This window comes from Rhinopithecus roxellana, chromosome 10 (assembly GCF_007565055.1).
Source record: "Rhinopithecus roxellana isolate Shanxi Qingling chromosome 10, ASM756505v1, whole genome shotgun sequence".
In the NCBI taxonomy this organism is placed as follows: Eukaryota; Metazoa; Chordata; class Mammalia; order Primates; family Cercopithecidae; genus Rhinopithecus; species Rhinopithecus roxellana.
This window is the reverse complement of record NC_044558.1, coordinates 11,902,720-11,927,330: the sequence shown is the minus strand read 5'-3', so window position 1 is coordinate 11,927,330 and position 24,611 is coordinate 11,902,720. Positions and strand designations below refer to the sequence as shown.

Below are 24,611 nucleotides of genomic sequence, written 5' to 3'. Positions count from 1 at the left end.
AAGTTGTTACTCCCAGAAAGAAAGCCAGTGGATATAGAATTTTTTTTTGTATGCAGAAATTACTTTAAATTTGTTTCTAACCTTATCCTTTTCTTCCCCCATCTTAGTGTCTAGTAACTTTCTGCAGGTAACACACACATCTTAGGAGAGTGCTGTTTTTCAGTTGCTGTTGGCTCTCATGTGACTTTGTGGTGTCTGAGGTTCTGCCCGTTCTGCCCAAGATCATGCCACTGCATTCCAGTTTGGGCAACAGAGCGAGACTCCATCTCAAAAAAATATATATATATGTATATGGCTGCTCCATAGGCAGAGTGGCCCCAAAGGCTGCTCATTGGCCATTTTCATGGTTATTTCTTGATCATACGCTAAACAAGGGTTGGACTATTCATGAGTGTTCCAGGAAAGGGGTGGGCAATTCCCAGAACTGAGAGTTTCTGCCCTTCCTTTTGAGACCATGTAGGGTAACCTCCACATGTTGCCATGGCATCTGTAAACTGTCATGAAGCTGGTGGGAGTGTCTTTTAGTAGCTAATGCCTTATAATTAACACACATAATGAGCTGTGAGGACAACTAGAGGTCACTCTCCTGGCCATCTTGGGTTTGGTGGGCTTTGGCTGGCTTCTGTACTGCAACCCGCTTTATCAGCAAGGTCTTTATGAGCTGTATCTTGTGCCGACCTCCTACCTAATCCTGTGACTAAGAATGCCTAGCCTCCTGGGAATGTGGCCCAGCAGGTCTCGGCCTCCCTTTACCCAGCCCCCATTCAAGATGGAGTCGCTCTGGTTCCCAAGCCTCTGACAAGTTGGCCTGGGTTGAGTGTTCCCTAGTGTGTAGTTGTTGGAGCTGTTCCTAGGAGTAAGAAGTATTGTCAGTAGGAAATAGGCCTCTATTAGACCTGGGGCTGCCACTCTGCCCCAGTAGGTCGGCCTCATTTTAGTGGTGACCAAACTGGGGCTCAGAGAAATCAACTCCCTCACCCCGAACCCCCAGACTGTGCGTGGGTGGTGACCAAACGGGCTCAGAGAAATCAACTCCCTCACTCCAGACACCCAGACTGTGCGTGGCGGGCTGGGGTTTGAATGTGGGGATTGAAGACCCATCATCTCCTCTGGTCCCCCAGTCTCTGCTGCCCAAGAGGAACAGGATCCCAGGATCCAGGCCCCTCATGGCACCAGCCAGGGTGGATGGAGATGGGGAGGCACAGATCCAAAGCCCCCAGACTCTGAGGCAGGTCGGGGCCGAGAGCAACCCGGACCTGCGGACCCCACCCCGAGAAGAATGGCTGCAGGCCCGGCCCAGCGGGCAGGAGGTCTGTGTCCTCAGTAAACGTGAGGGCGCTTCCCGCTGCTCCAGCCAGGCCGAGCCATCTTCATATTTCCAATCATGCGGCCTCCAGTTCCCAAGCCCAACCCACAGAGACAGCGATCTGGGGTCAACATGAGGTTTGTCAGCAGCTCTGACCCGCTGCTCCCCGCCAGCCCCGCGGCCGGTTCTAGAAAGCTCTCTGCTGCCCCCTGGTGGGCAGGCTCGGGGCAGGGCTCTGGCTGCAAGCATGGGGCTCCCCTCTGGCCCTCCCAGAACCTCCCGGCTCTGTCACCTCTATTGGGTGGAAAACCAACCCAGTACTGAACCAGCAGATGGGTGCCTGATTCCTTATCAGAGCTCTGCCCACTGGCAAGTCTCTCTGGGCCTCAGTTTCCCCTTCCATTAAACGGGGGGCTTGGGGGATACCAAGGAGGGGTAACTTTAGTGAGGATGGGAGGTTTCTTCTGGGGAGGTGAATACATTTTGAAACCAGATGGCGTGAGTGGCTGCACAGGACTGTGAGTGCACAAATGCCACCACATGGTTCGCGTTGGGTTAATTACACGCGATGTGAATGTCACCTCATTTAAAGTGTTTAAAAGAGGGGCCTGGGAGAGTGCAGTGTATGTGAGAATCACTTGGGACACCCAGTGTGAACCTCGGTTTCCTTGCTGTAAACTGGCAAAGAGACCGTGTGAGCCGTGTTCCCTGGGGCCGAGATTCCAAGAAGGAAAACCTGGGATTCCTGGGACTGGGATGAGGGCCGGGGGCCGGAAGGGGAGGAGTATGTGGGGACGGCTGGGGGCAGCCCAGATAAGGCTTTTAACACTGGGCAGCAGCGTCTACACAGGCAGTCTGTGTAGATCCCTGCATCTTACTTCCCGCAGGGCTGACCAGGCTCGGCCCAGCCAAGTCTGGGAGCAGAGGACACTGAGTGAGGGATCCCCGGGCCACCCTCACTGGCCTGTGGCTCTCCTGACACCACAAGAGAGGATCAGGAGCTGACCTTGGGTTCTAATGGGGGACACCTTCCTGGCTGCAGGCTGGCAGGGTGGTGTGGTGGTCAGTGTACTGGGCTCTGCATCTCTGCCCCTATCTGCTGTGTGACGGTGGGCCAGACGCCTAACCTCTCTGCGCCTCTATTTCTTCAATGGTGAACAGGGGCACTAGCAGCCCCCACATCCGGGCACAGTGGCCTGAAGTTTAAAGGCAAGGGCGGCACGAGACCTACAGCAAAAGCTCCGAGCAGGGAGAGCAGGGAGCTACCCAGGGAGTTCCACCACCATCTCCCTTCTGGCCGCCGAGGAAACCGAGACACATGGTGACCTGGCCCAGGTCTGTTGGACTCAGGGTCCTTCTCATCGCCAAGATCAGAGGGCTGCCACCAGGGAAGGAGCTGGCCCCTAGACACACCCCAGGAAGCACACAGGGAAGGATGCCCTGGGGACTTCGGTATGTCATTGCAAAAAAAAAAAAAAAAAACATTTATTGCTATTTGACCCCTGCTTTCATGCCTCCATTTCCCAGAAAATGAGCCACGGGAGACACCAGGAGAGGCAGGAGACCATCTTCCCCGCACAAACCCACTTCCTCGGATGCTGTCCTCAGCAAGGGTGGCTGGGGCCAACCAGGGGGCCCACCCGCAGAGTGGCAGAGGAGGCAGGTTGACCCTGCAGATGTTGAGCTCTGTGGCGAAGGTCCTGGCCTTCTGGTAGAAGAAGAGCGACTTCTCGCGGTCCAGGAGGAAGCTGTGGGAGATGGTGGCCGGCCGCGTGTAGATCTTCAGCTGTGCCTTCTTGTTGACCAGGCACACGGTGGCTGCCAGTACCAGCTGGTAGTACCCGGCTGCATCAAACGGGTCCTGAAGGGGACAGGCCATGCTCAGCAAAAGGGGGACTCGGAGTCTGTCTTCCCAGAGGCCGTTCCTGTCTCCAGGTTATTCCACATGTCCAGTCAATCCTGACTCACCCCATGAACCCTGAAGCCTGTGACACTGCTGTGGTCTCAGCTGTGGGATGCTGTGGTCTCAGCTGTAGGAGGTGGGGACAACCCTGACACCCCCGGAATACTTTCAGACTGTCCCTATGACCCCACTCACATCAAGTCTCCTGCCCCAGTCCCATCCTCTCTGCAGGCAGTGGCTGCTTTCCCCATGGGCTGTCAGGGCAGATCCTGCCTGCTCAGAGTTCCATGCAGGACTGGTGGCTCCAAGCCACAGCAGTGGCACAGCGTTGAGTGACCCAGGCTCCCCTCTGGCCCGTCCTTGCTGACCATTTCCAGGCCCTCCACGGGCCAGGCCAGGTACAAAACCATCTCACAGGTGTCCTCTCTGGCAATGTTCCCTGAAATAGTGATGGTGTGTTACTCCCCAGACATCTACTCCCGTTTTCAATCCATCTTTGGCTCAAACTCACCATCCCTGGGTTGGCCTCCCAGACCTCCTCCTCGACCCTCCCATCCCCCACCCGGCTTCTCCCCAGGCACCTCCTCCACATCGGGGTCACCCAAGAGACCTAAGACTTGTACCTGACCTGTCCCCCTTGACCATCTCAAGATGGCTCCCAGGGCCAAGGACAAAGTCCAAGATGCAGCAGTCCGTTCCCTCACTGCCCCACCCCACACGGAGCAGGGGCATGAGAAGGCCCCGAGTCCCTGCCCAGTCGAACACTGGACTCTGTGCTGGGTGCATGGCTGAGCCTAATGTCCTAGATCCCAATCTGAGGGACCTGGGAGTGAACACTGACCACACAGGGTGGCCCAGGCTGTGGCAGAGAGAAGCCCAGGATCCTGTGGGGGACCCAGGAGGCCCCAGACTCAGCCAGGGGTGGGAGGCAAGGGGTTCCTAAAGGGGTGGAGGCATCCCAACTAAACAGGAAGGAGCCAGCCAAAGCATGTCTGTGTGCGCGTGTGTGTGTGTCCTCCAGGAAGGAGTTGCTCAGTGCAGGCAGGCATATGCCTGAGTGTGCATGTCCCTGTGCCTGCCTGTGTGTGTGCCTGTGTGCATTTGCCTGTGCATTTCCATGTGCCTCTAGTGTGTGCAGCAGCTACTGAGTGGCAGGCTCAGTCAGGACACACCTAATCCACCCTATTCCAGGGCTCACTCTCATGTGTAGACTAAAGGGGACCCCATTTTAGAGGTAATCGGCAAGGATGTCCATTTACCCCTGCCTCTGCCAGCCTTCCAGGCCCCATCCAGCCCGGCTTTCTCTCCCCCTCCTCTGGGCCCTGGGTCCAGAGCCTCCTATACAAGGAGGAGGGTGTGGCCTTGGAAAGACAGCCTCTCTTGGGAATTCTGAGGGGGGCCTCCCTGTGGGAAGCTGGCCTGCGCTGACAGCATGGTGACGATGAGGCCCAGAGAGCTGTGCATGGGAAAGAGGTGAAGGAGGTCTCTGCCCCTCGACCCCAACCGTGAACATTGGCCTTTCAGGTACTGCTTGGCACTCTCCTTCCTCCTGGGCAGGCAGAGTGGGCGGCAGGCTTAACCAAGAGAAAGGCTCCTGGGAGGCCCGTCCCCTGGATCCCAGGTGAGCCCCTGAGCAGTGAGCAGCGTCCCTCTGGGCCTGACACCTGGCACCTCCCTGTCTGGCTGGGACTTGGGAGGCCACAGGGACTGCTGCTGAGCACCAGGTGTCACCAGCACTGGGCGGGGGCCTCCCGGGCAGCCCCAGGCCTGTGGTGGGCGATACGGGGCGGGGTCTTAGGGCTGCCCCAGTGCCTCATGTTGTTCTAAGGCCCCCAAGATCTCGGTTCCTGGACTGGAGCGCCCTGGCCCCTGAGCCCATAAGGAGTACTGACGCGGTGCCGGTGCGATGCTGAGGAGGGGTGGGCGCCTGCTGGGCAGAGGGGTGGAGACACCCCAGGTCTGCGTCTGCCAGTCCCAGCTTTCCACCCTTGCAGGGCTGGGGGCAGAGGGAGCACCAGTCCCAGCAGCTCCCCTCGAGACAGACCTGACCCAGCAAGGCCTCAGTCTGGCTGGCTGGGGCCCCACCCCACTGCACCTGTCCTGTGCTGGGGTTTCCCTGTCTGTGAAGCAGATGGTAAGACACCGGCCCCACCCGACCCTTCCTGGGTGATGTGAAGATGCAAGGTGTCTCGGGACTCCAGAAAGGAGTTGCTCAGTGCAGGCTGGCACCTTGGGCAGGCTTCCTCGAGGAGGCGCCGGGATTTGGGTTGGATCTTGCAATGTGGATTCAACGTGAGGATGATGCTGTCCTCTGAAATGTCCTTCTCCCGACCCTGTTTTTGTTAAATGCAACTTGACACTTAACACTCAGCTTTGGTGTCACCTCCAGGAGGGCCCCCTGACTACGATCCCCCTTTAACTAGAGGCCACCATTGCCCACGTATGTGTCAGCCTCCCTGGCTGAGACTGAGTTCTTGAAGGTGGGGCCTGGCCAGCTTGGGAGCTGGGTTGTATCTGCTAACCTTGCCGGCTCCTCCAGCCAGGTGCAGAGCTCCAGAGAGGCCACTGGGCCATTCCTAAGGAAGGCTGGAACCCAGGTCCCTGGGGGCTGGGTGGAGATCCCACTCCAAGGGGGCTGGAACACTCCGAGCCCTGCCCCTCCCCACCCACCTTCAGGTCGTAGATGATGTCACTGAGCACCAGGTACACCTTCACGTAGTAGAGGGTCTCCTCGTCGAACTCCAGCGGCGAGTTGCAGAGCGACAGGGCCTTGAGGTAGAAGTGCTCCGCCAGCTTGCCATGGCCCAGCCGGTGGTAGGCCATGCGCTGGTTCCCTGAGGTGCAGGCCAAAGGGGCAGGTGTGAGGATGTGGCTCCCTGGGGTAGCAGGGCACAGGCCCCTCAGGAGCAGGTATACAGACCCCAGGCAGCACCTGGCTTGCCTCCAGGCACCTGCAGTCACCTGGGCAGCTCTGGCCAGTCCCTTCAGGGTTCCCAGACTCACTTTCCCATCTGCAAAGCAGAACTAATAAGGCCTGCCCCTGTCTACTGTGAGGCTTTGGCAAAGTTGGACGTGGATGGCCCAGCTCTGCCTACACACAGCCACCTGCCTTTGCTCACTGGTTTTAACCAGGGGAGCCCAGAACCCATGCAGTCCAGGTGCTCCTGGGCACCAGGCAACTCACAGATGTGACATCCGACTCCTCCTGGGTGTGTCATGATCAGAGGCCCCTACCTTGGGGAGTCACTGCGTGCCTGAGCTCCAGGTCCCCCCATAGATGCACAAACCCACCTAGGCTGTCTTCGATGTCCTCCCCTTTTCAGGGCGGGTGCCGTGTAGCCTGCATTCAATGCATTCCCACACAGCTGCACACCTGTGTACTGGGCCCTGGGGCACAAGGCACTGGGGCATGCGGCCTGCCCAGGGTTCCCTGTCTCTGGAGGAAGACAGACAACCCTGGCACAGCATCAGGGGATGCCCAGCCTTAAGGGGCAGGCTGCTGGAAGGGGAAATGGGACTTCAGCCAGAGAGCCGTGTGGTTGATGAGGGTGGGAAGGGCACAAGAGAAAGGGAATATGCCACTCAGCCTGGCACAAGGACCAACGAGATGCCTGGCATGTCTGGAAGGCAGAGGGCACACTGGGCAGCCCTTGTGGTCAGCAGCGGGAAGAGGCAGAGGAAGCAGAGCTCAGGCAGGGAGCTCCACACTGCGTAAGAGACCTCGGGCTGTGCCCCACGGCCGGACTGGGAAGCCAGCTGGGCAGATCTGCCTGCCTGGACAGGAGACCAGGAAAATCCAGCAGCTGTTTCAGCTCCTTCCCTGCAGACCTGGAGGCTGGGCTCTGGCAAAGTGTGGGTCCTGGCAGGGTGGGGGCTCAGGGGACTTACCCAGGGTGATGCTGAGTGCTAGGGCCATGTGGGCAAACTCCAAGCCCTCCTGGTGTGCCACCAGCTTGTTGCATAGCCTCAGCTCTGCCTTGCGGTTGCCCGTAGTCACTGCCAGGGGCAGGGTCCGGTCCCACCCCACAGGCAGGTGGGGTCAGGCTTCCCGCAGAACCCACCTTGCCCAGCACCCTCCTCAGAGCTCGAACATGTGCTTGGAGCTTCCCATGCCCCAGCTACCCCTGGATCTCGACACAGCTCTGTGCTCTGGGATAACACACGGTTCAGACACCCAAGTTGGGGGCTGAAGAGTTGCCTAAGGCCCATCCAACTACACCCGGCAGCCTCAGACCAGCCTCTCCCACCTGAGCACTGGGGGTCTGACTGGGGGGAGCCAGCACTCCTCTCTGCTCTAAAAACACATGGATCTGTGCCCAGGGCTGAGCCACACCGTGAGCTCAGAGGAAGGGAAAAGCCGTCCCCGCTTCGGGATGCATGCAGACCTGGGCCCTGGGCCTCCCGCTGACATGCTGTGTGTCCTTTGACATGTCCCTGCACCTCTCTGAGCCTCAGTTTCCTCATCTGTAAGATGGGGACAAGACTTCCCGCTCATGGTTGCTTGAGATCATCAGGTGAAAGGGTAGGGCCATTGCCATGTCCAGGCCCCAAGCGTTTGTCCCGGGCAGGGGGCAGAGTCAATATCGTTCCCAGTGAGACCACTAGGAAACTAAGCATGTGCATGGGTGGCCCTGCCTCCAGGTGGGAGACCTCTGCCCTGCCACACCTGTGCCTCAGCCCTCCAGGTGCCCTCCTAAGGCTCACCCACATCAGCCCACAGGCCAGCTCACCTGGTAGGACACGGCTTTCTCCCGCTCCCAGGCCCCATGGACGATGTCTCCAGCTGCCTCAAGCAGCTCCAGCCCGAGGTTGGGGTCGCCTGTGTACAAGGCCACATTCTGTGCCACCTGAAACGCAGACATTCCCTCAGGACCCACACCTGATGAGGTGGCCATGCCCACCTTCACCAGCCTTCTTCGTCTCACACACTGCAGGTACACCTGAGCATTTTTCAGACCCTGTGCATTGGGGCTGCCCCCACCACTGGCATGAGGACAGTGAACTGATGAACCTGAGTGCCAGGAGGTGACTGAGCAGCTGCAGCCCAGGAACCCGACACCTGTGAATCCTACCACCAGGGCTAGCCCTAGCCCACTCTTCCTGCACTCAAACCAGTCTCCGCAGCCCCCAGATTGCTGGGAGCCCATGCCCTGGCTCCTTTCTGCGTTGCCACATCCCTGCCACAGCTCAGGGCCACACAGCAACAGTGTTTGTGGGTGGGCCTGGTCCCCTCTTGGACATGAGCTCTTGAGCCCTCTCCTCAGCTCAAGGAGGTATACAGCAGGTGCTCAATAATGAAAGCTTCACCAGGTTCGTGGGCTTCACAGTTTGTTCCAGATCATACCGTGTTTGGGAAAGCCTCTGAAGACAGCCGCTACAATAGATGCATTTTGTAAGGAGATGTACCACGTGTCGCTTGGAGCAGGTTCTTCTGTGTGTTAACTGAGTGGCCACGCCTCTGCCCTCAGGGAGAAGATGCTGGCCACTGGGGGAGGATATGAGGGAACCAGTTGGAGGGAGGGAAAAGGCATACAACAGATGCTCAGCAGTGGCTTAGGAATGAGTGGGTGGATGGATGGATGAATGGATCAGCAGATGTATAGACACGGATGGATGGGTGTGTGGATAGATGGATGCATGGATAGACGGACAGACGAATAGACAGATGAATGGGTGGGTGGGTAGATAATGTATGGATATGTGGAGGGTAGATGATGTATGTACATGTGGATAGACAAATGTATGGATAAACAAATGGACAGATGAAGGATGTATTAATAGGTAGATTGGTGGGTGGATGAATGATGTATGGATGGGAGGATGAACAGGTGAATGGATGGTTGATGGAAGGATGAATGAACGGATGGATGAATGATGGATGAATGAATGATGGATGGAAGGATGAACAGGAGGTGAGTGGATGGATGGATGAAAGGATGAACAGGTGAATGGATGGATGACGGAAGGATGAATGGATGATGGAAGGAAGGATGAACAGGTGAATGGATGGTTGATGGATGGATGGAAAGATGAACAGGAGGTGAGTGGATGATGGATGGATGGACGGATGAACAGGTGGATGGTGGGTTAATGGATGGATTATAAAAATTCATGAAGGATGGACGAATGGATGGACGATGGATGAATGGAATGATGAACAGATGGATAGATGATGGATGGATGATGGATAGATGGAAGGATGAGCAGGTGAGTAGATGGAGGATGGAAGGATGGGTGAATGGATGAATGATAAAAGGATGGAAGATGGATGGATAGAAGGATCAACAGCTGAATGGATGGATAATGGAAAGATGGATGAACAGGTGCACAGATGGATGGATGAGGAAGGATGGATAGAAGGATGAACAGTTGGACGGACGGATGGATGGATAAATGATGGATGGATGAACAGGTAAACAGATGATGGAAGGATGAATGGATGGATAGACGGGTGAATAGATGGATGATAAAAGGATGGATGGATGGAATGATGAACGGGTAAATAGATGATGGATGGATGGACAGAGATCGAACAGCACAGGGGCCCTCCTGCATCCCTTGCCACTCACCTGGATGTACAGGTCCACCAGCTTGCTCTGCTGCAGGATGTAATAGATCTTCCCTGCTTGCAGCCAGGCATGTGCCGCCTCCTCTTTCTTCTGGAGGTCGACGAAAATCCCCAGACTTCGTTTCGTGTAGTCCAAAGCGGATTTGTAGGCCCTGGAATCAGACACAGGTGTCAGAAAGAGAGCTCTCATCCTCCTGGAACCAGTCTGCCTTTCCCGTGGGTCTGGTGACAGATGAATCTGGAATGTGGGGACTGGGAATGGCCCTCTTGTGTGTGCAGTGTTCTGCCCTTCCCAGACTGCTGGGAGGGCCAGGGTGAACACATGGCATGGAAAAGATGAAGGACATCCTTCTGAGGGAATCGAGCATCATGCTGCCCTGTGGCAGGAGTGTGCTAGTCCATCTCCCCTGCCTCCCAGACATGGCCTGTGTCTTCTCCAGATGCACAAGGAGACGTTAGTATTCAGAGGCTATCTAGGCCGATGGTTCTCAAGATGTGCCGGCACCACAGTCACCCGGACGGCTGTCTGCATAGCTTGGTGGCCCTGCCCCAAGAGCTTCTGGCTCACAGGCTTGGGGCAGGCCCTAAAACTCCCACTTGCCACAAGCTTCTAGGTGACATGGACGCTGCTCTGCTGGTCCAGGCACCACACTTTGAGAAACATGGCTCTAGCACACTGGCCCATTTTCCTTTTGTGAACCTGAGGCCAAGACTGGAGTCAGTCTCCCAGGTCCCCATGGAATCTGGCTCCTTCCCTGCTCTCTCAGTAAGTCCGACACTCGAGGGGGTATAACTGCAGCAATGTCACCAGGCCCTCTGAGTGGGGTGGCCAGGGCCATGGTTACCCCACCAGGTCAGGATGCTCGGGGGAAGCTGAGTGGGCCACGAGACGTGAGACCTTGAAACCCCGCCCCAGGGAAGCAGGTGTCACAACTGGCTCTGTCTTCTGTGGAGAGAAGCCACAGGTGGCTGCTGTGGTCACATTTAAGGGGACAGATGAAGGCCAGGAGTGAAGACACAGGGCAGGCACAGGTCAGATGACGAAAGCCACTGTAGTAAGAACAGCCCAGAGTGCACGTACTGCCTCTGCTGGGGTTGAGATGACCTTTGGGGAGGTGTGCAGGCAGGGATGGGAAGACGTGTCACCCAACAAGGGAGGCTCAAGCTGGGACTCACGGGCCATCCACACCCTGGGACGACCCCAGGCCCAGCAGCTCAAAGAATCTGATGCCAAGGAACCAAATGATCCCAAGGACAGGGGCTGTTGGGGACAGGGGCTGTTGGGGCCCTGGGCCAGCTTCCCTGTGCCCCCTGCCCCGCCCCCTTTGCACCCCTCCCCGCAGTGGGGGCTGGGGCGCTGGGTTCCTGGAAGGTCTCCTTTCAGTCAGAGAATGCCCCTGGGGAAGAAGCCTGGGTCTGAACCCCCACCCCTCCTTGGGCAGATGTGTGGGACCGGGGCCCCTTCACACGGTCCTTTCCAAAATCTCATCCCTCCTAGGGCCAGGAGTGGGTGCCAGGCCTGTGCTGGGAAATGGGCAGGTTTGGCCACAGCCCCTAGGGCTCTGGGCCAGGCCACAGGAGGCACCTCTGAGTGGTCTCACTATGCCATGATGTCCATCCTGGGAGGATGGACAAAGCGCTGCAGGGCAGAGGGGACCCACAACAGTATCCCTTGTCTCAGCCATTTCCCTAGACTCAACTTCCTCATCTATCCTCTGCGGCCTAGATTTCAGACAGCCCTGCCCACCTACTGTCCGTTCACTGCTCAGTCTGCAGTGACTGTTCTATAGCACTCCATGGCTCCCCAGTGCTCTTGCAGAAAAGGCCAAGCCACAGCCTGAGGCCCCAGGCCCTGCTTAGCTCTCCAGCAGAGCTTCTCACCATCCAGCACCCAACCCACCCACTCCCAACTCTGCACCTCCCTGCGTAAGCCCGGCTCACACCCCCGCTCACTCACCACCACTCACACCCCACTCATCCCCGCTCACTCACCCTCACCAGCTCACCCCTGGGCCTTCACACAGGCTACACCACCAGCCCCTCCCCACCACTCCCCCCACCCCACCACTCCCCCCACCCCACCACCTAGTACTTGACTAAATCCTCTCAACCCTCTGGTCCCAGACTAAAGAGGCTTCCCTAACCCGGGGCCAAGTGCTGCCCCGCCATCACGCCATTCACCCTTTTGTGGCTTTTCTGGCCTGAAGCTCACATTCCCACATTCAGCCACTGCCACCCGAGGACCCCACAAAGCCCATTTGTGGGTGGGGCCTGGCACACTGCACAATGAGTTGCTTTTGCATGAATTGCTCTGCAGCTTTGGGCAATCACCTGCCCCTGTGTCCTCTGTGAAGTGGGATGGCAGCCTTGCACAGGCTGCCAAGATACCAAGCAGGTAACACGGGCACAAGGACCGGCGTTCAGGGCCTGGCTCATGGAGGGGCCCCAAGTCCCAGAGCAGCAGAGCCTGCCTTGACCCCAGGGTTATGGCCAGGGATTCCCACATGCAGGACTTTCCATGCTCAAGGCAGGATGGTCCCTGGGCAAACCAGGAAGAGCTGGCTGGCACAGAGGGCCTGGCCCTGCGTGGGAACGGCCTGTCTCCAGGGTGCTTGCCAACATCTGCTGTTGGCCACGACTCGGCATTTTCGATGGTGGAAAAACCGCCGCTTGTTTCTGAATCACAAACCCCAGGTGTGCCCTGACCCGAGTGGCCTGGAAGGCGCACAGGAGGAACCGGGGCACTCACTCTCCAGGTGGCCCATCTCTACAGCGACCAGAAGGATCCACTCGTAGTAGCCCTTGCCCTGCTGGGCCGGGCCCTGATGGGTGCAGAGGTGGCCCAGCTGCAGGAGCACGTGGGTGAAGTCCCGGCCACACTCCCTGCAGGGCAGCCTCGAGAACAGCTGCACGGCCTCCAGGAGGTAGTGCTGGGCCAGCCTGCTGGCACCCATGTGCAGGCACAGGGCCCCGAAGTTGGCCAGCACCACTGCCTGGTTCCTCCGCAGGCCCAGGTCCCGAGCCGCCCGCAGGGTACGGTAGTAGCCTTTGGCTGCCTGCCTCGTCCAGCCCATCCTCTTCAGAGCCACGGCCACCATGTTGGCATTCACGCCCTCCTGGTCCTCGCTGGCCACCACTGCATCCTGGACAGACTGCAGGATGTCCAGGGCCACCGGGCCCTGCCCATGAAGCACATGCAGCCAGGCCAGAGCCACCAGGCAGTCCACAATGGCACGGACTCTGGCAACAGCACTGGCTTGCATCATGAAGGTGATGGCCGGGCCATGGTAGCCATGGTGGCTGTACAGCTGGGCCAGGCTGACGTGGAGAAGGCTGCGCACTCCCTGGCCTGTGCCTGGGGTTAGGGAGGCCAGCGCTCGCCTGAGGTAGTGGGAAGTCTGGGTGGGGAGGTTGTAGGGCTGGAGGACGTTCTGGAGCACCAGGTTCATGCTCCTCAGCGAGCAGGCCCACGAGTCCTGTGCCCTCAATGAGGCCATCTTGACACAGCTCAGCACCAGGTGGGGCAGGCACTTGCGGCTGTAGATGTCAGCCAGGAGTAGGGAGCGGTCTGAGAGCTACGCAGCCTTTGGGGCTCCTGAGTCCCTGTGCAAAAGCAGCAGCCACTCTAGGAAGGGCAGGGCCTCCTCGGGCTGCTTGAGGTACACGTGGTGCCTGACCAGCAGGAAGCAGGCCCACGCCTCAGCCTGCAGGTTCTGGCCGCCCACCGCCCACCGCAGTGCCAGCTTCTGGAGCTCCCCCTCTGCCTCAGTGCTGCAGATGTGGCCAGGCATCCCCAGAAGCAGGGCCATGGCTTTGGGAACCACCTGTGTACACTTCTCCCGGTTCTTCTGCTTCCGGTAAATGCTGGTCAGGTTGGCGTACACAGCCACCACCTAGAACAGGTTCCCGAAGCTTCCCTCCAGGGCCCCCAGTGCTTCCTCAAAGTACACCCGGGCCTGGGACAGCTTGAGCCTCCTGCAGCGCAGCCACCCCAGGAGGAAGCAGAGCCTGGCCAGGGCCATGAGGAGGCCAGCTTTCTTGGCCGCCCCTCGGGCCTGTGCCAGGCGCCCAGTCAGCTCCTCTTGTCGCTAAAGCTGCAGAACACGCTGCTCAGCCATGGCAGCGCCACATCATACAGGCCACGGAAGCTGGCCTTGTACCCGGGGGCGTTCAGGAACAGCAGCAGTGAGCTCATGGCCTCTGGGTCTTCCCAGTCGTCCTCAGCTTCCAAGCAGAAGGAGGGCTCCTCAGGATCCTGCAAGCTCATGTTGCTGGATGCCGCACAGAGACCCCAGGACGCTGGCTCCTGGGGGCAGCCTGGGCAGGACTTGCATTGTTCCAGAACATTCTTCACCTTCTGCAGGGTCTCCTGTGGCTCCGGGCCCAGGCAAGGTGGAGGTATTTCTGCAAGTCACAAAAACACCTAGACAGATTAGAGTCCAGCAGTGAGTCCTTGGTCCACTGGGGACAGGGTCCCCGCATCCCCGCCCTCTGTGTCCCTAGTGCAGCTTGCCATGAGCCCTTGAGAATTATGTGCAATGCAAACCCAGGGCCTGGAGCACATAGAAACTCCAGCATTATGGGGACAGAGAGAACACGCAGGCCCATGGCCCGACTCTCCTACAAAATCACCCTCCTGTCCTGCTTTGTCGCCCACCTGACAGCATGGTTTGAGGAGACTATGTCAGCTCAGTGATCCCTCAGAGATGCCTTTCCCTTTAGAAAGAATCAAAGCCTTCTAACCGGACCCATGTATATGCAGCACTACAACTACAAATGTAACTTCTGTCAGCATATTGGGCCCCCCGGTGGGGTACAGGAATCCATGAAATCCTCAACAGCCAATCAGAGCTATTGATCAGCTCAAAAGCTGCTATGCAAAATTGGTAAAGCCACCGACGGCACAGGACAGGGGTGTTGTACCCAGGTACCCAGCTCCGTGCAGGGAAACGGACCATCCCTGCAGGAAGGATGGGAAAGCTTCCAGGCCCCTGTGGCCACCTTCACCTTGGAGGGTCTGAAAACCTGAAGCCCACAGTTCCTAAAGGGTTAACAAAGGCCAGGCTGCTCAAGTAGCCTGCTGGCCCCTGCTGGCTTCGGTGGATTCCTAGCCAAAGCCCCCTCCCAGAGGTGAGCAAACAGGTGCATTTCCTGTTGGAAAACCTGGGATGAAAGAAGGCATTACTGGGAAGGAAAAAACTAGATTTAAGCAGACTCTGTTTCAAGCTCACATGTAAAAACTGTTTTCAATACAAACTGTCTCCTTATTCGTCTGTAAAGCCCTGGAATTAAAAAAATAAATAAATATGATTTAGAGGCAAATGTCTGACTTGACTACACTAGATTAGCTAAGAAACCTCCCCCACCCGGCAGAGGCACACAGCCCCTCCCAGCCACCACCCTGGCCTCTGGGGCAGCTGGAGAGCCACGTGCCTTTGCTCCAGGGACTTTGGCAGAGGGTGGAACCACCCCCTTCCCAAGGCTAAACCTACTACAGCCTTCCCTTCCCCCACTGGCTTCCTGGGCCTCCTCTGGGACCTTGTGCCTGCATCCCCAATGTACTGGGATGGATCCCATTCCCAGGGAACTTCCAAGGGCCCTTGGGGCGTCCACATCACCAGGCTGTCCACATGCGGACCCTGTGTGAGGGGAAGAGACAGAGCCGTAGAGGGGAGATGGGAGGGCCTCCCTGAATCAGCCCCTCAGGAAGGAGCAAACCCTTCAGCGACCTCAGTTGAGGCCCCTGCAACCTAAGGCTCTGAATTCTGCCACCCGCTGAGGGCAGTGTGGCCTCCCATCTCTGAGGCAGAGCACAGGGCGAGCTGCAGCTTCTCCAGGTCATGAGAAAGGAACCCACAGCTACATGTGGGCCCCAGCAGTGGAAAGGATGCCCCACCTCAGCCGGGGACCAGGCGAGGGCCAGCATGTTCATTGGAAGAAGTGTGGGACGGCCTCCAGTGCCAGAGTAGAAAGGAGGTTCAGGCCCACCTCAGGCGACGTCCCCCAAGTCCCCAGCCCACACCATAGAGGGGTGACAGCTGGATCCAATGCCCACCATACTCAGCTCTGTCACCTATCCCGGCGTTATCCCAAGGCCCAGCTCATAACCAGAAGAAGACTGAGCCACCGGCAAAACTCACATTGTTCCTGTGACTGCTCCATCTCAACTTCCTCTACTGAGTCTGGCAAGGGAGAAAAGAGAAGCAATCAATACCCCCAGCCAGCACCTCTGGTCCCATGTCAGCTTGAGCTGGGTGTCGGTGTTGCAGGGTGAGAGCATTGCAGGGTGCAGGGGTTGAAAGTCATATCATCCTCTTCCCTCCTGGATCATGGGAACAACATCAGTCGGGGGTGGACACTTTCTGCAATATTGGGAGTAACATCATCTTCTGTGCCTTGGAATATTAAGGACAATATCATGGGGGGGGGGCGTGTACATCTTCTGAAATATTGGGAATAATATTATCCTCTCTCCCCCTGCAAATTCGGAAAGATAGCACAGAGTGGGTGTTCACCTCCTGTGATATGGGGATTAATACCATCTTCTCCCCTTCGGGATATCAGGAAGAGTATCACACGCGGGTGTACAGTGTCTGCGATACTGGGAGAAATATCAACCTCTTGACCTTGAGATATTAGGAACAATATCCCAGGCTGGGTGTCCGCCTCCTGCTCTATGGGGTGTCATATCATCCTCTCCCTTCCAGGATATTAATATCACAGGGCTGGTGAACACAGCCTGCGATACTGGAATTATTATCATCCTCTCCCCCTCCGGATACTAGGAACAATATTACAGAAGAGCTGTACCCTCCCTGCCATATTGGGAGTAATATCATACGCTTCTTCTGTGAATACTAGGAGCAATATCACCGGGTGGCTGTCCGTTCATTGCTATGTTGGGAGTCATGTCATACTCTACCCCCCTGGATGTTAGGATCAGTGTCACAGGGTGAGTGTATACCTACTGCAATATTAAAACTAATATCATGCTCTCCATCCCTGGATATTAGGAATGACATCACAGGTAGGTGTACACCCCCTGCGATATTAGAAGCAATAATATTATAAATCATTAAACATCAATGATCGATTTTAATAATTATCAGGCTGGTGTCGAACTCTTGACCTCAGGTGATCTGCCGGCCTTGGCCTCCCAAAGTGCTGGAATTACAGGTGTGAGCCACCGCCAACACTTCTTGACATCTCTTTTTGGACCTCAAATTTAGCATGCCCAAAAGGCACTTTTGATTTCCTCTGCTATAACCCACTCCTCCCAGTCTTCCCGATCCCAATAACAGCATCTCTAGTCTTCCAGTTACTCAGGCCAAAATCCTTGACATCATCCTTAAAACTTCTTTTTCTCTCTCTTGCCATCCAACCCATTTAAACTCTCCTTTCGAAATATATATGCCAGACCTAACCACTTCTCACCTTCCTCATCATTTTCAACGAGCTCCAGCCCTCATCATAGCACTCTGGGTAACTGCCAAAGCCTCCCAATCGCCAGGCACAGTGGCTCACACCTGTAATCCCAGCACTTTGGTAGACCAAGGCAGGTGGATCATCAGAGGTCAGGAGCTCAAGACCAGCCTGGCCAACATGGTGAAACCCCTCTACTAAAAATACCAAAAATTAGCCAAGCATGGTGGTGGGAGCCTGTAATCCCAACTATTTGGGAGGCTGAAGCAGGAGAATCACTTGAACTCAGAAGGCAGAGGTTACAGTGAGCCGAGATCGTGCCATTGCACTGCAGCCTGGGTGACAAGAGCAAAACTCCATCCCAGAAAGTTAAAAAAAAAAAAAAAAAAAGAGCAAAACTCCATCCCAGAAAGTTAAAAAAAAAAAAAAAAAAAAAAAAAAATGATGCTTCCCTCGGTTGTTCTTCTGCTGTGTGACCTCCGCGCCAGCAGGGTTCAAGACTGTCAGAGCTGGGAGCCACCTTCACAACTACCAGGGTTTCCGGAACCTCCTTTCTCTAGCCCTGGGGATGGAAGAGATGTCATCAGGGGCGGAGGCTTATTAGGTTTACATGCCATTGATAACGATGCCTCCCAATCCACCTCTCTCCTTCCGCCTTTCACCCTACCCTGCATTCTACCTTCTACTCTCAAACATTTCAGAAAAAAAAAAAAATATATATATATATATATATCCACAGAGAGAGAAAGAGAAAGTACAAATGGGGTGAAATGTTTGGGGAATCTGAGGGAAGAGCATATGGGAATTCTCTGTACTATTTTTGTAACTTTTCCAAAAGTCTCGATTATTTCAAATTCAAGAGTTAAAGAAAGAAGAAGAAAAAAAAACACTATCTCCCTTTGTGAATCCATCCTGTCTTTCCCCTGGCAACTTAAGGCCACTCTCAACTAAGCACAGCTATTTTTTCATGAACCCTAAAAGAACCCTTGCCTAGTTTTGTCTTTCTGTGCTTGGCAGTAGAAGTGTGTGTGTGTGTGTGTGTGTGTGTGTGTGTGTGTGTGTGTATTTCATATATATATGTGTGTGTGTGTGTATACATGTGTGTGTGGTGTGTGTATATATAGAGAGGGAGAAATATATATGTGTGTGTATATATATATATAAATATATATTGTATATTGACAATGGTAATGTGTATATATAAATATATGTGTGTGTATATATATATATAACACATACCCCATAGCCTGTCCTAAACCAGTTCTAAACTTAGTGGGAAAAACAGATACCTAAGCAGAGAATTTCAGAATAATATGATGAATATTTTGACAGAGGGATGCATTGCTATGGAACACGCTGCTAAGACACAAAACCTCCTAGATGGGACAATGAATGAACTAAGTTTTGCACCTATAGTCACCCCCACTGATATCCTCACAAACTTTTATAGTTATATGCATTTGCTTCCCCCAGGACCCCCGTTTCATAAGGGTTAGTCCTAGAGCCTAGCAAGTTCCCACTACAGCTGGCACACATATGCCATTCAAGAAACAGTGGATGAGTGAATGACGAGTTAAGAACCATTTGTCAGCCAGTGCTCAGTAATACAACACGCACTGGTATGCAAATTATATTTTTGTTGAAAGCAAGGGCAGGATCACAAATTGTCTTTCCAGAGAAAGCAAACCTCAAAAGCTTCTTTACCTACTAAAGCGCATTATAAGAAGCTCCCCTTATATAAAAGAAAACCTCCTCATTCGTTATCAATGGCATGTAAACCTAATAAGCCTCCGCCCCTGATGACATCTCTTCCATCCCCAGGGCTAGAGAAAGGAGGTTCCGGAAACCCTGGTAGTTGTGAAGGTGGCTCCCAGCTCTGACAGTCTTGAACCCTGCGGGCGCGGAGGTCACACAGCAGAAGAACAACCGAGGGAAGCATCATCAGGCTCCGAATATGTTTGAACCAGAGACAGCAAATAGGCTTCAACCAACTGAAGACACCAGAGATTCATGGTGGCTACCTGAGGGGTTGTGCTCTTAAAACACAAAAATAAAAAATAAAAAGTAAAAAAGTGAAAAAGAAAGGGGTCAAGAATCCATCAGGTCTGACTGAGACGTGTATCAGTGACTAACACCCCATGTGGCAAAAGTACTCCGGTGCGCTTTGGGTCCTCACAGCTTCAGCAGTATTCAAAGGCGTGTGCTTCCTAAGACTAAGCCACGGGAATAGCCCCAGCAACACTGCCAGGAGAAACGTCTAACATGGATTCGGCTGGAAATACAGTTGTCTTTAACAAATTAATACTGAATAAATCCGGACTTATTACAGCCTGCGAGAATGACAGTCTCAATGATAACAGTTATCACTACAATCTCCAAACATCTGCGACCCTGCAAGGAGGAACTGTGACAGCGCAGGCCACATGTCCAGAATGCTTCCCAGACTGCCTGTTACAGAATAAAAGAAATGAAATCCCCCTAAGAATGTCTTCACTCACATTTAGCCAGTTGTTCCTTTGTGTGCATCTCTGTGCTAAAATGGCCATTCTTCCCCACAGCCTGAAGTCATATGCTCAAATAAATGGGACTCACATGAAGCCAGAAACGTGCGCGGAGACTGAAGCTGTCTGGCAGACAGCAAAGGGCCGACTGCTTTTCCCATAGCATTTAAAGAAACAAGCGGAAAACTGCTCTCCACACAGGACAGACACGTCCTTTGTTCTTTGAATAAATACTGCCAATGCCCAAAATACTTTCTCCATCACACTATCTATATGGAATTCAAGTTTCTTCCAATACTATGAGTAACGCCAGTGATAGACTATGCTTAGCCATAATGACCCATTAGCATTCTTTTTCCTCTAAAATGTTGAAATAATAACATTGAGTGTGCACTCACGAGGTGCCAGGCTCTGAGTTTTATCTCGTTTAGTTCTTGTTGAAATCCTGTAAGATCAGTACCATATTCTCTCATTTTTCATCGATGAGGAAACTGAGGCCTAGAAAGGCTAAGTAAGGTGTCCATGGTCACAGATTATTTTGGAACATTTCTCCAAACTCAAAAGTTAACTACTGCCACTATTACAAATGGGTTTCTCTTTGTTTGTTTGTTTTGAGACAGGGTCTTGCTCTGATCAGGCTGGAGTGCAGTGGCATGATGATGGTTCACTGCAGCCTCGACTTCCCGGGCTCAAGTGATCCTTGCACCTCAGCCTCTCCAGTAGCTGGGATTATAGGCATGAGCCACCACACCTGGCTAATTTTTTAATTTTTATTTTTTGTAGGGATGGGGTTTCACCATGTTGTCCAGACTGGTTCTGAACTCTGGGCTCAAGAGATCCTCCCAGGTCGGCCTCCCAAAGTGCTGGGATTACAGGTGTAAGCCACTGTGCACAGCCCTACAAAGGTAACTTATACAAAGTCAGAGCAGTGAGCAGGAAGAGAACAGAGACTTCGGAGAGTCTCCTGGCTGTTGCAACACCATATCCCTCCTCCATACCGTAATGTGTCTACACACACCAAGCTCCTAGACGTTGAAGGCAGGCCAGCTCAGAGACAGAACAGCAGTAAAGAAAGAGAAGATGCAGACATGCGTCTTGATTTCAGCTCGAGCATGCCTCTCTCCCCTGCAGCTGCACAGGCAGAAACCAGGGGCCCTGAGTCTGAGGCAGTGTGTTTGGTTCCTGACAGGTAATCTTTTGGGAGACCATCCCATAAAATTAGTGTTACATTTCTCAAAAAGGAAGCGTGACTTTTATAGAAAAATCGATTCCATTTCGGAGAAAGGTCTAATAAAACCACAAAAAGATAATACATTCATACAACAAATTAAATTCATCTGCCACAAACTGAAATCCCAAAGCCCTCTGGGCACACAGCTGCTTTTCTGAGCTGAAATTCAACTCCAGTTGAGAAACAGGTCAACTTTTCTAAAAAGATATCTTTTTCACATGCCTTAAATAAAAATTCCTTTCCCTCACTTGTTATTTTCCAGATTTAATGGCTCCGTTGGCCTTCCTCTCATTTAGGCCATGAGCACTGACTGCATGTCTGCTACCGCGGGACTCCAAGGGAGGCACCCTAGGGAACACAGATGACTGCAGCACAGCGACACCCTCAAGGAGCACACACAGGGAAGGCAAGATGATACAATCGCAGCCTTCACACAGAAAAGAACTTGGCATCCATAGCCCATCCCATTTCTAGAAAACAACGATGCTGAGTCAGTAACATTTACCGAATAGCCTGCAGTGTGGAGGAAGGCACGAGGGGGCTCCATGCCGGGAAGAGCACCTTCAGAAGGGGGCATGCAAGCAACGTGGAGGCAGGAGACGCCCCCACACACAAGGGCCAGCCTGGGGGCCTGCAGAAATGCCCATGCATCTGGGAGGAGGGAGAGAGGACAAGATACTTAAATGCTCCAAAATGAATAGAAGCCTCCCAAGAACCTCCCCCAAAATGGGGCAGGGATTTACAAAAGACCAAACCGAGCATGCGCAGTTACCTGAGCATAGCGCCAGGAGAGGGAGCTATGGAGGAAGAAACAGGGTCACTACAAGCCTGAGCCTCTACTCCCAGCTCTGCGACTCATTCACCCTATGACCTTGGTGAAGGCTCTTAGCTTCTGTGAGCTACAAGAGAATCATGGGAAAACAGAAGATACGAAAACTGCTCTGCCTTTTTCACAGAACTGCTGAGGGAATAAAATCAGATAATGAATTTTAAAATTCTCTGTGAATTACGAAGCAAAATACAAACGTACGAAATCATTCTTACCATTCATAACAGCACTGTAAAATTAAGAGCAGAATTAAGACCACAGCATTTTCCACCCCCCTACTCCCGAGAGAAATAGTGAGTCCAGCCGATGTATTCGGGCAACCCCAGTATCTTGGCTTCGAGAGCTTCAAACAGCTCATGATCTCTGACAGTATCACTCCAGCCCAGTGCTCATTAAGTTCTCCAAGACAGCCAACTGACAGAAAATACTACAGCTTTTTCAGCTGGGTATTTTTTGCTGCGAGCCCTCCAAGCTCACAGCACAGCTAAACAATGAAGAAGAGGTTTTCTGCCACTAGACTCAAAAGCTGGCTTTCGTAGATTCCCATAGAAAGAACATTCAAGGCCAGGCATGGCAGCTCACGCCTGTAATCCCAGCACTTTGGGAAGCTGAGGCGGGAGCATCACCTAAGGTCAGAAGTTCAAGAACAGCCTGGCCAATATGGCAAAGCCCCGTCTCTACTAAAAATACAAAAATTAGCCAGGCATGCTGGCGGGCACCTGTAATCCCAGCCACTCGGGAGGCTGAGGTAGAAGAATCGCTTGAACTCAGGAGGTCGAGGTTGCAGTGAGCTGAGGTCACACCACTGCACTCCAGCCTGGGCGACAAGAGCGAAACTCCATCTCAAAAAAAAAAAAAGAGCATTCTTTTTTGCTGATGTTAAATTTCCTGTGCTTAACACAGAGAAATCATACAACACTGAAATCCCGAAAAACATATCATAAAAAGCATTCAGTGACTGAAAAGACACTCAATATAACCTGTAACAGTGAGTTCCCCTCCTCTTTACAGCCAGCTCCACTAATGCTGTGACCCTTAACAATGCTTTCACTAAAACAGAGGAAAATTAATAGGACCGCATACCCCTCTCAGCTGACAGCTAAAGCAGTGCTTCTCCCCGGGCTCACTAAAGATGACCTTTACCCAAAACCAGGCTGCAACAACCCCGTAAATGTTGACTAACAATTTCAAAATTCCCATGTTCTTGGTCCACTCCTAAGGAAGATGAACTGAAGCCAGGTGTCTCTCCAAGTCAGAACTAACAGAGGCCTTAAATATCAGATGGCCCATCCCCTTCTTTGACAACTGGGGGATCTAAAGCCGAGATTATGGAAGAAAACAGCCTGTTTAGTAACAAAGCGAAAACCAAAGCCTAGTCACCTAACCTCTGGTCCAGAACTCCTGCAACAATCTAGCACCCGTACAGGATGAGTCTCCCTAACCAGAAACTCCGAAATCCACAACTTTTTGAGTGCCGACATGACGCTCAACAAAATGTGCATTGGAGCAGCTCAGACTCTGGATTTTTGAATTCAGGATGCTCAACCAGTAAGTATAATACAAATATTCAAAAATCCAAAAATATAAAAAAATCTGAAACACTTCTGGTTCCAAGCAGTTTGGATGAGGGATATTCAACCTGCATTTTTTTTTTCCTCTAATGAAGGAAATTAAAAATCAGGCCCCAGCAAAGCCATTCAATCCATACTAAAGCCATTCAATAGTTTAATTAGTACCCATTTAAAGTTAAGTGCAGATATTTAAAAGGATGAATACATACATGCCTATAATCCCAGAACTTTAGAAGGCCGAGGTGGGAGGATCACCTGATGTCAGGAGTTCAAGACTAGCCAGGCCAGCATGGTGAACCTCCATGTCTACTAAAAATGCAAAACTTAGCTGGGCGTGGTGGCACACACCTTTAATCCCAGCTACTCGGGATTACCCAGATCTCATGCTCAAGGCATGAGAATCGCTTGAACCTGGGGGGAGCACGTTGCAGTGAGCCGAGATCACACCACTGTACTCCAGCCTGGACGACAGAGCAAGACTCTGTCTCAAAAAATAAAATAAAATAAATAAATTGTGTTTTCACATGGAGCCCATGTTCCCAGAATACAAGCCCTGCTCTATGCTCCAAGGGCACACAGAGTGCCCCTTTATCTTAATACTCACCATATTCCATGGCAGCCATTAGTGCGTGTCTGTCCATCACACTAGACTTCCTGTGCATGAGGCAGGGATCGTATATTACTACCTTTCTGTCCCCAGTGTCCGACCTAGAAGACACTCAGTAAAGGATTACTTAACTAAATCAATTACTAAGACATTTTAAACTTGTATTAACAAAATTGATTTAATAAGTTTGCCAATGCAGCGTTCATACCACACAGCCTAAATCTCAACCTGCGGATTTATCGTGTGTTCTGCTAGATTATCACCTATTCACATTCAGGAGGCACCTAGTATGTGTTAGGCATTACTAACTGCTGGGGACCTAGCAGTGACAAAACAACATTCCTTGTTCAAAGAGAAGTTCTAGTATAAAGAGGAATAGAAGGAACAGGCTAGATTGATGAGAGAGCTAAGAAAAGGACAGGCTGCCATGGGAAGCACCTGGTCTTGCCTGGATGGTACATAGTTAATGAAGTCTGAGTGCTTCGTATAGCATAAGATCATCTCCTCCAAAGAAGCGAATGAAGCTTTGATTCCCCAGTACCAGAAGTCACCACAAAGGTGCGTACAGCCACGTGCTTAGTGTAGGAAGTGAAACCAAACAAACAAACAAGCTCCAACTTCCAGAGGCAACGGTCCAATTATGAAATCCTCCGGCTACGTTCAATTGAAATTC

At 53.2% G+C, this 24,611-nt stretch overlaps 1 protein-coding gene across 1 annotated transcript; it reads right to left on the bottom strand.

Moving 5' to 3' along the window:
- Positions 1–1,320: 1,320 nt before the first annotated feature.
- Positions 1,321–23,969, bottom strand: LOC104672875 (SH3 domain and tetratricopeptide repeat-containing protein 1-like). Its single transcript, XM_030938934.1, is given in 12 exon segments — positions 1,321–1,515; positions 2,790–3,167; positions 5,880–6,043; positions 6,410–6,414; positions 7,094–7,229; positions 7,942–8,056; positions 9,779–9,929; positions 10,954–11,038; positions 12,527–13,861; positions 13,864–14,181; positions 15,918–15,959; positions 23,936–23,969. Coding segments are annotated over 12 exon segments (2,943 nt in total). The 5' UTR covers positions 23,955–23,969.
- Positions 23,970–24,611: the final 642 nt, after the last annotated feature.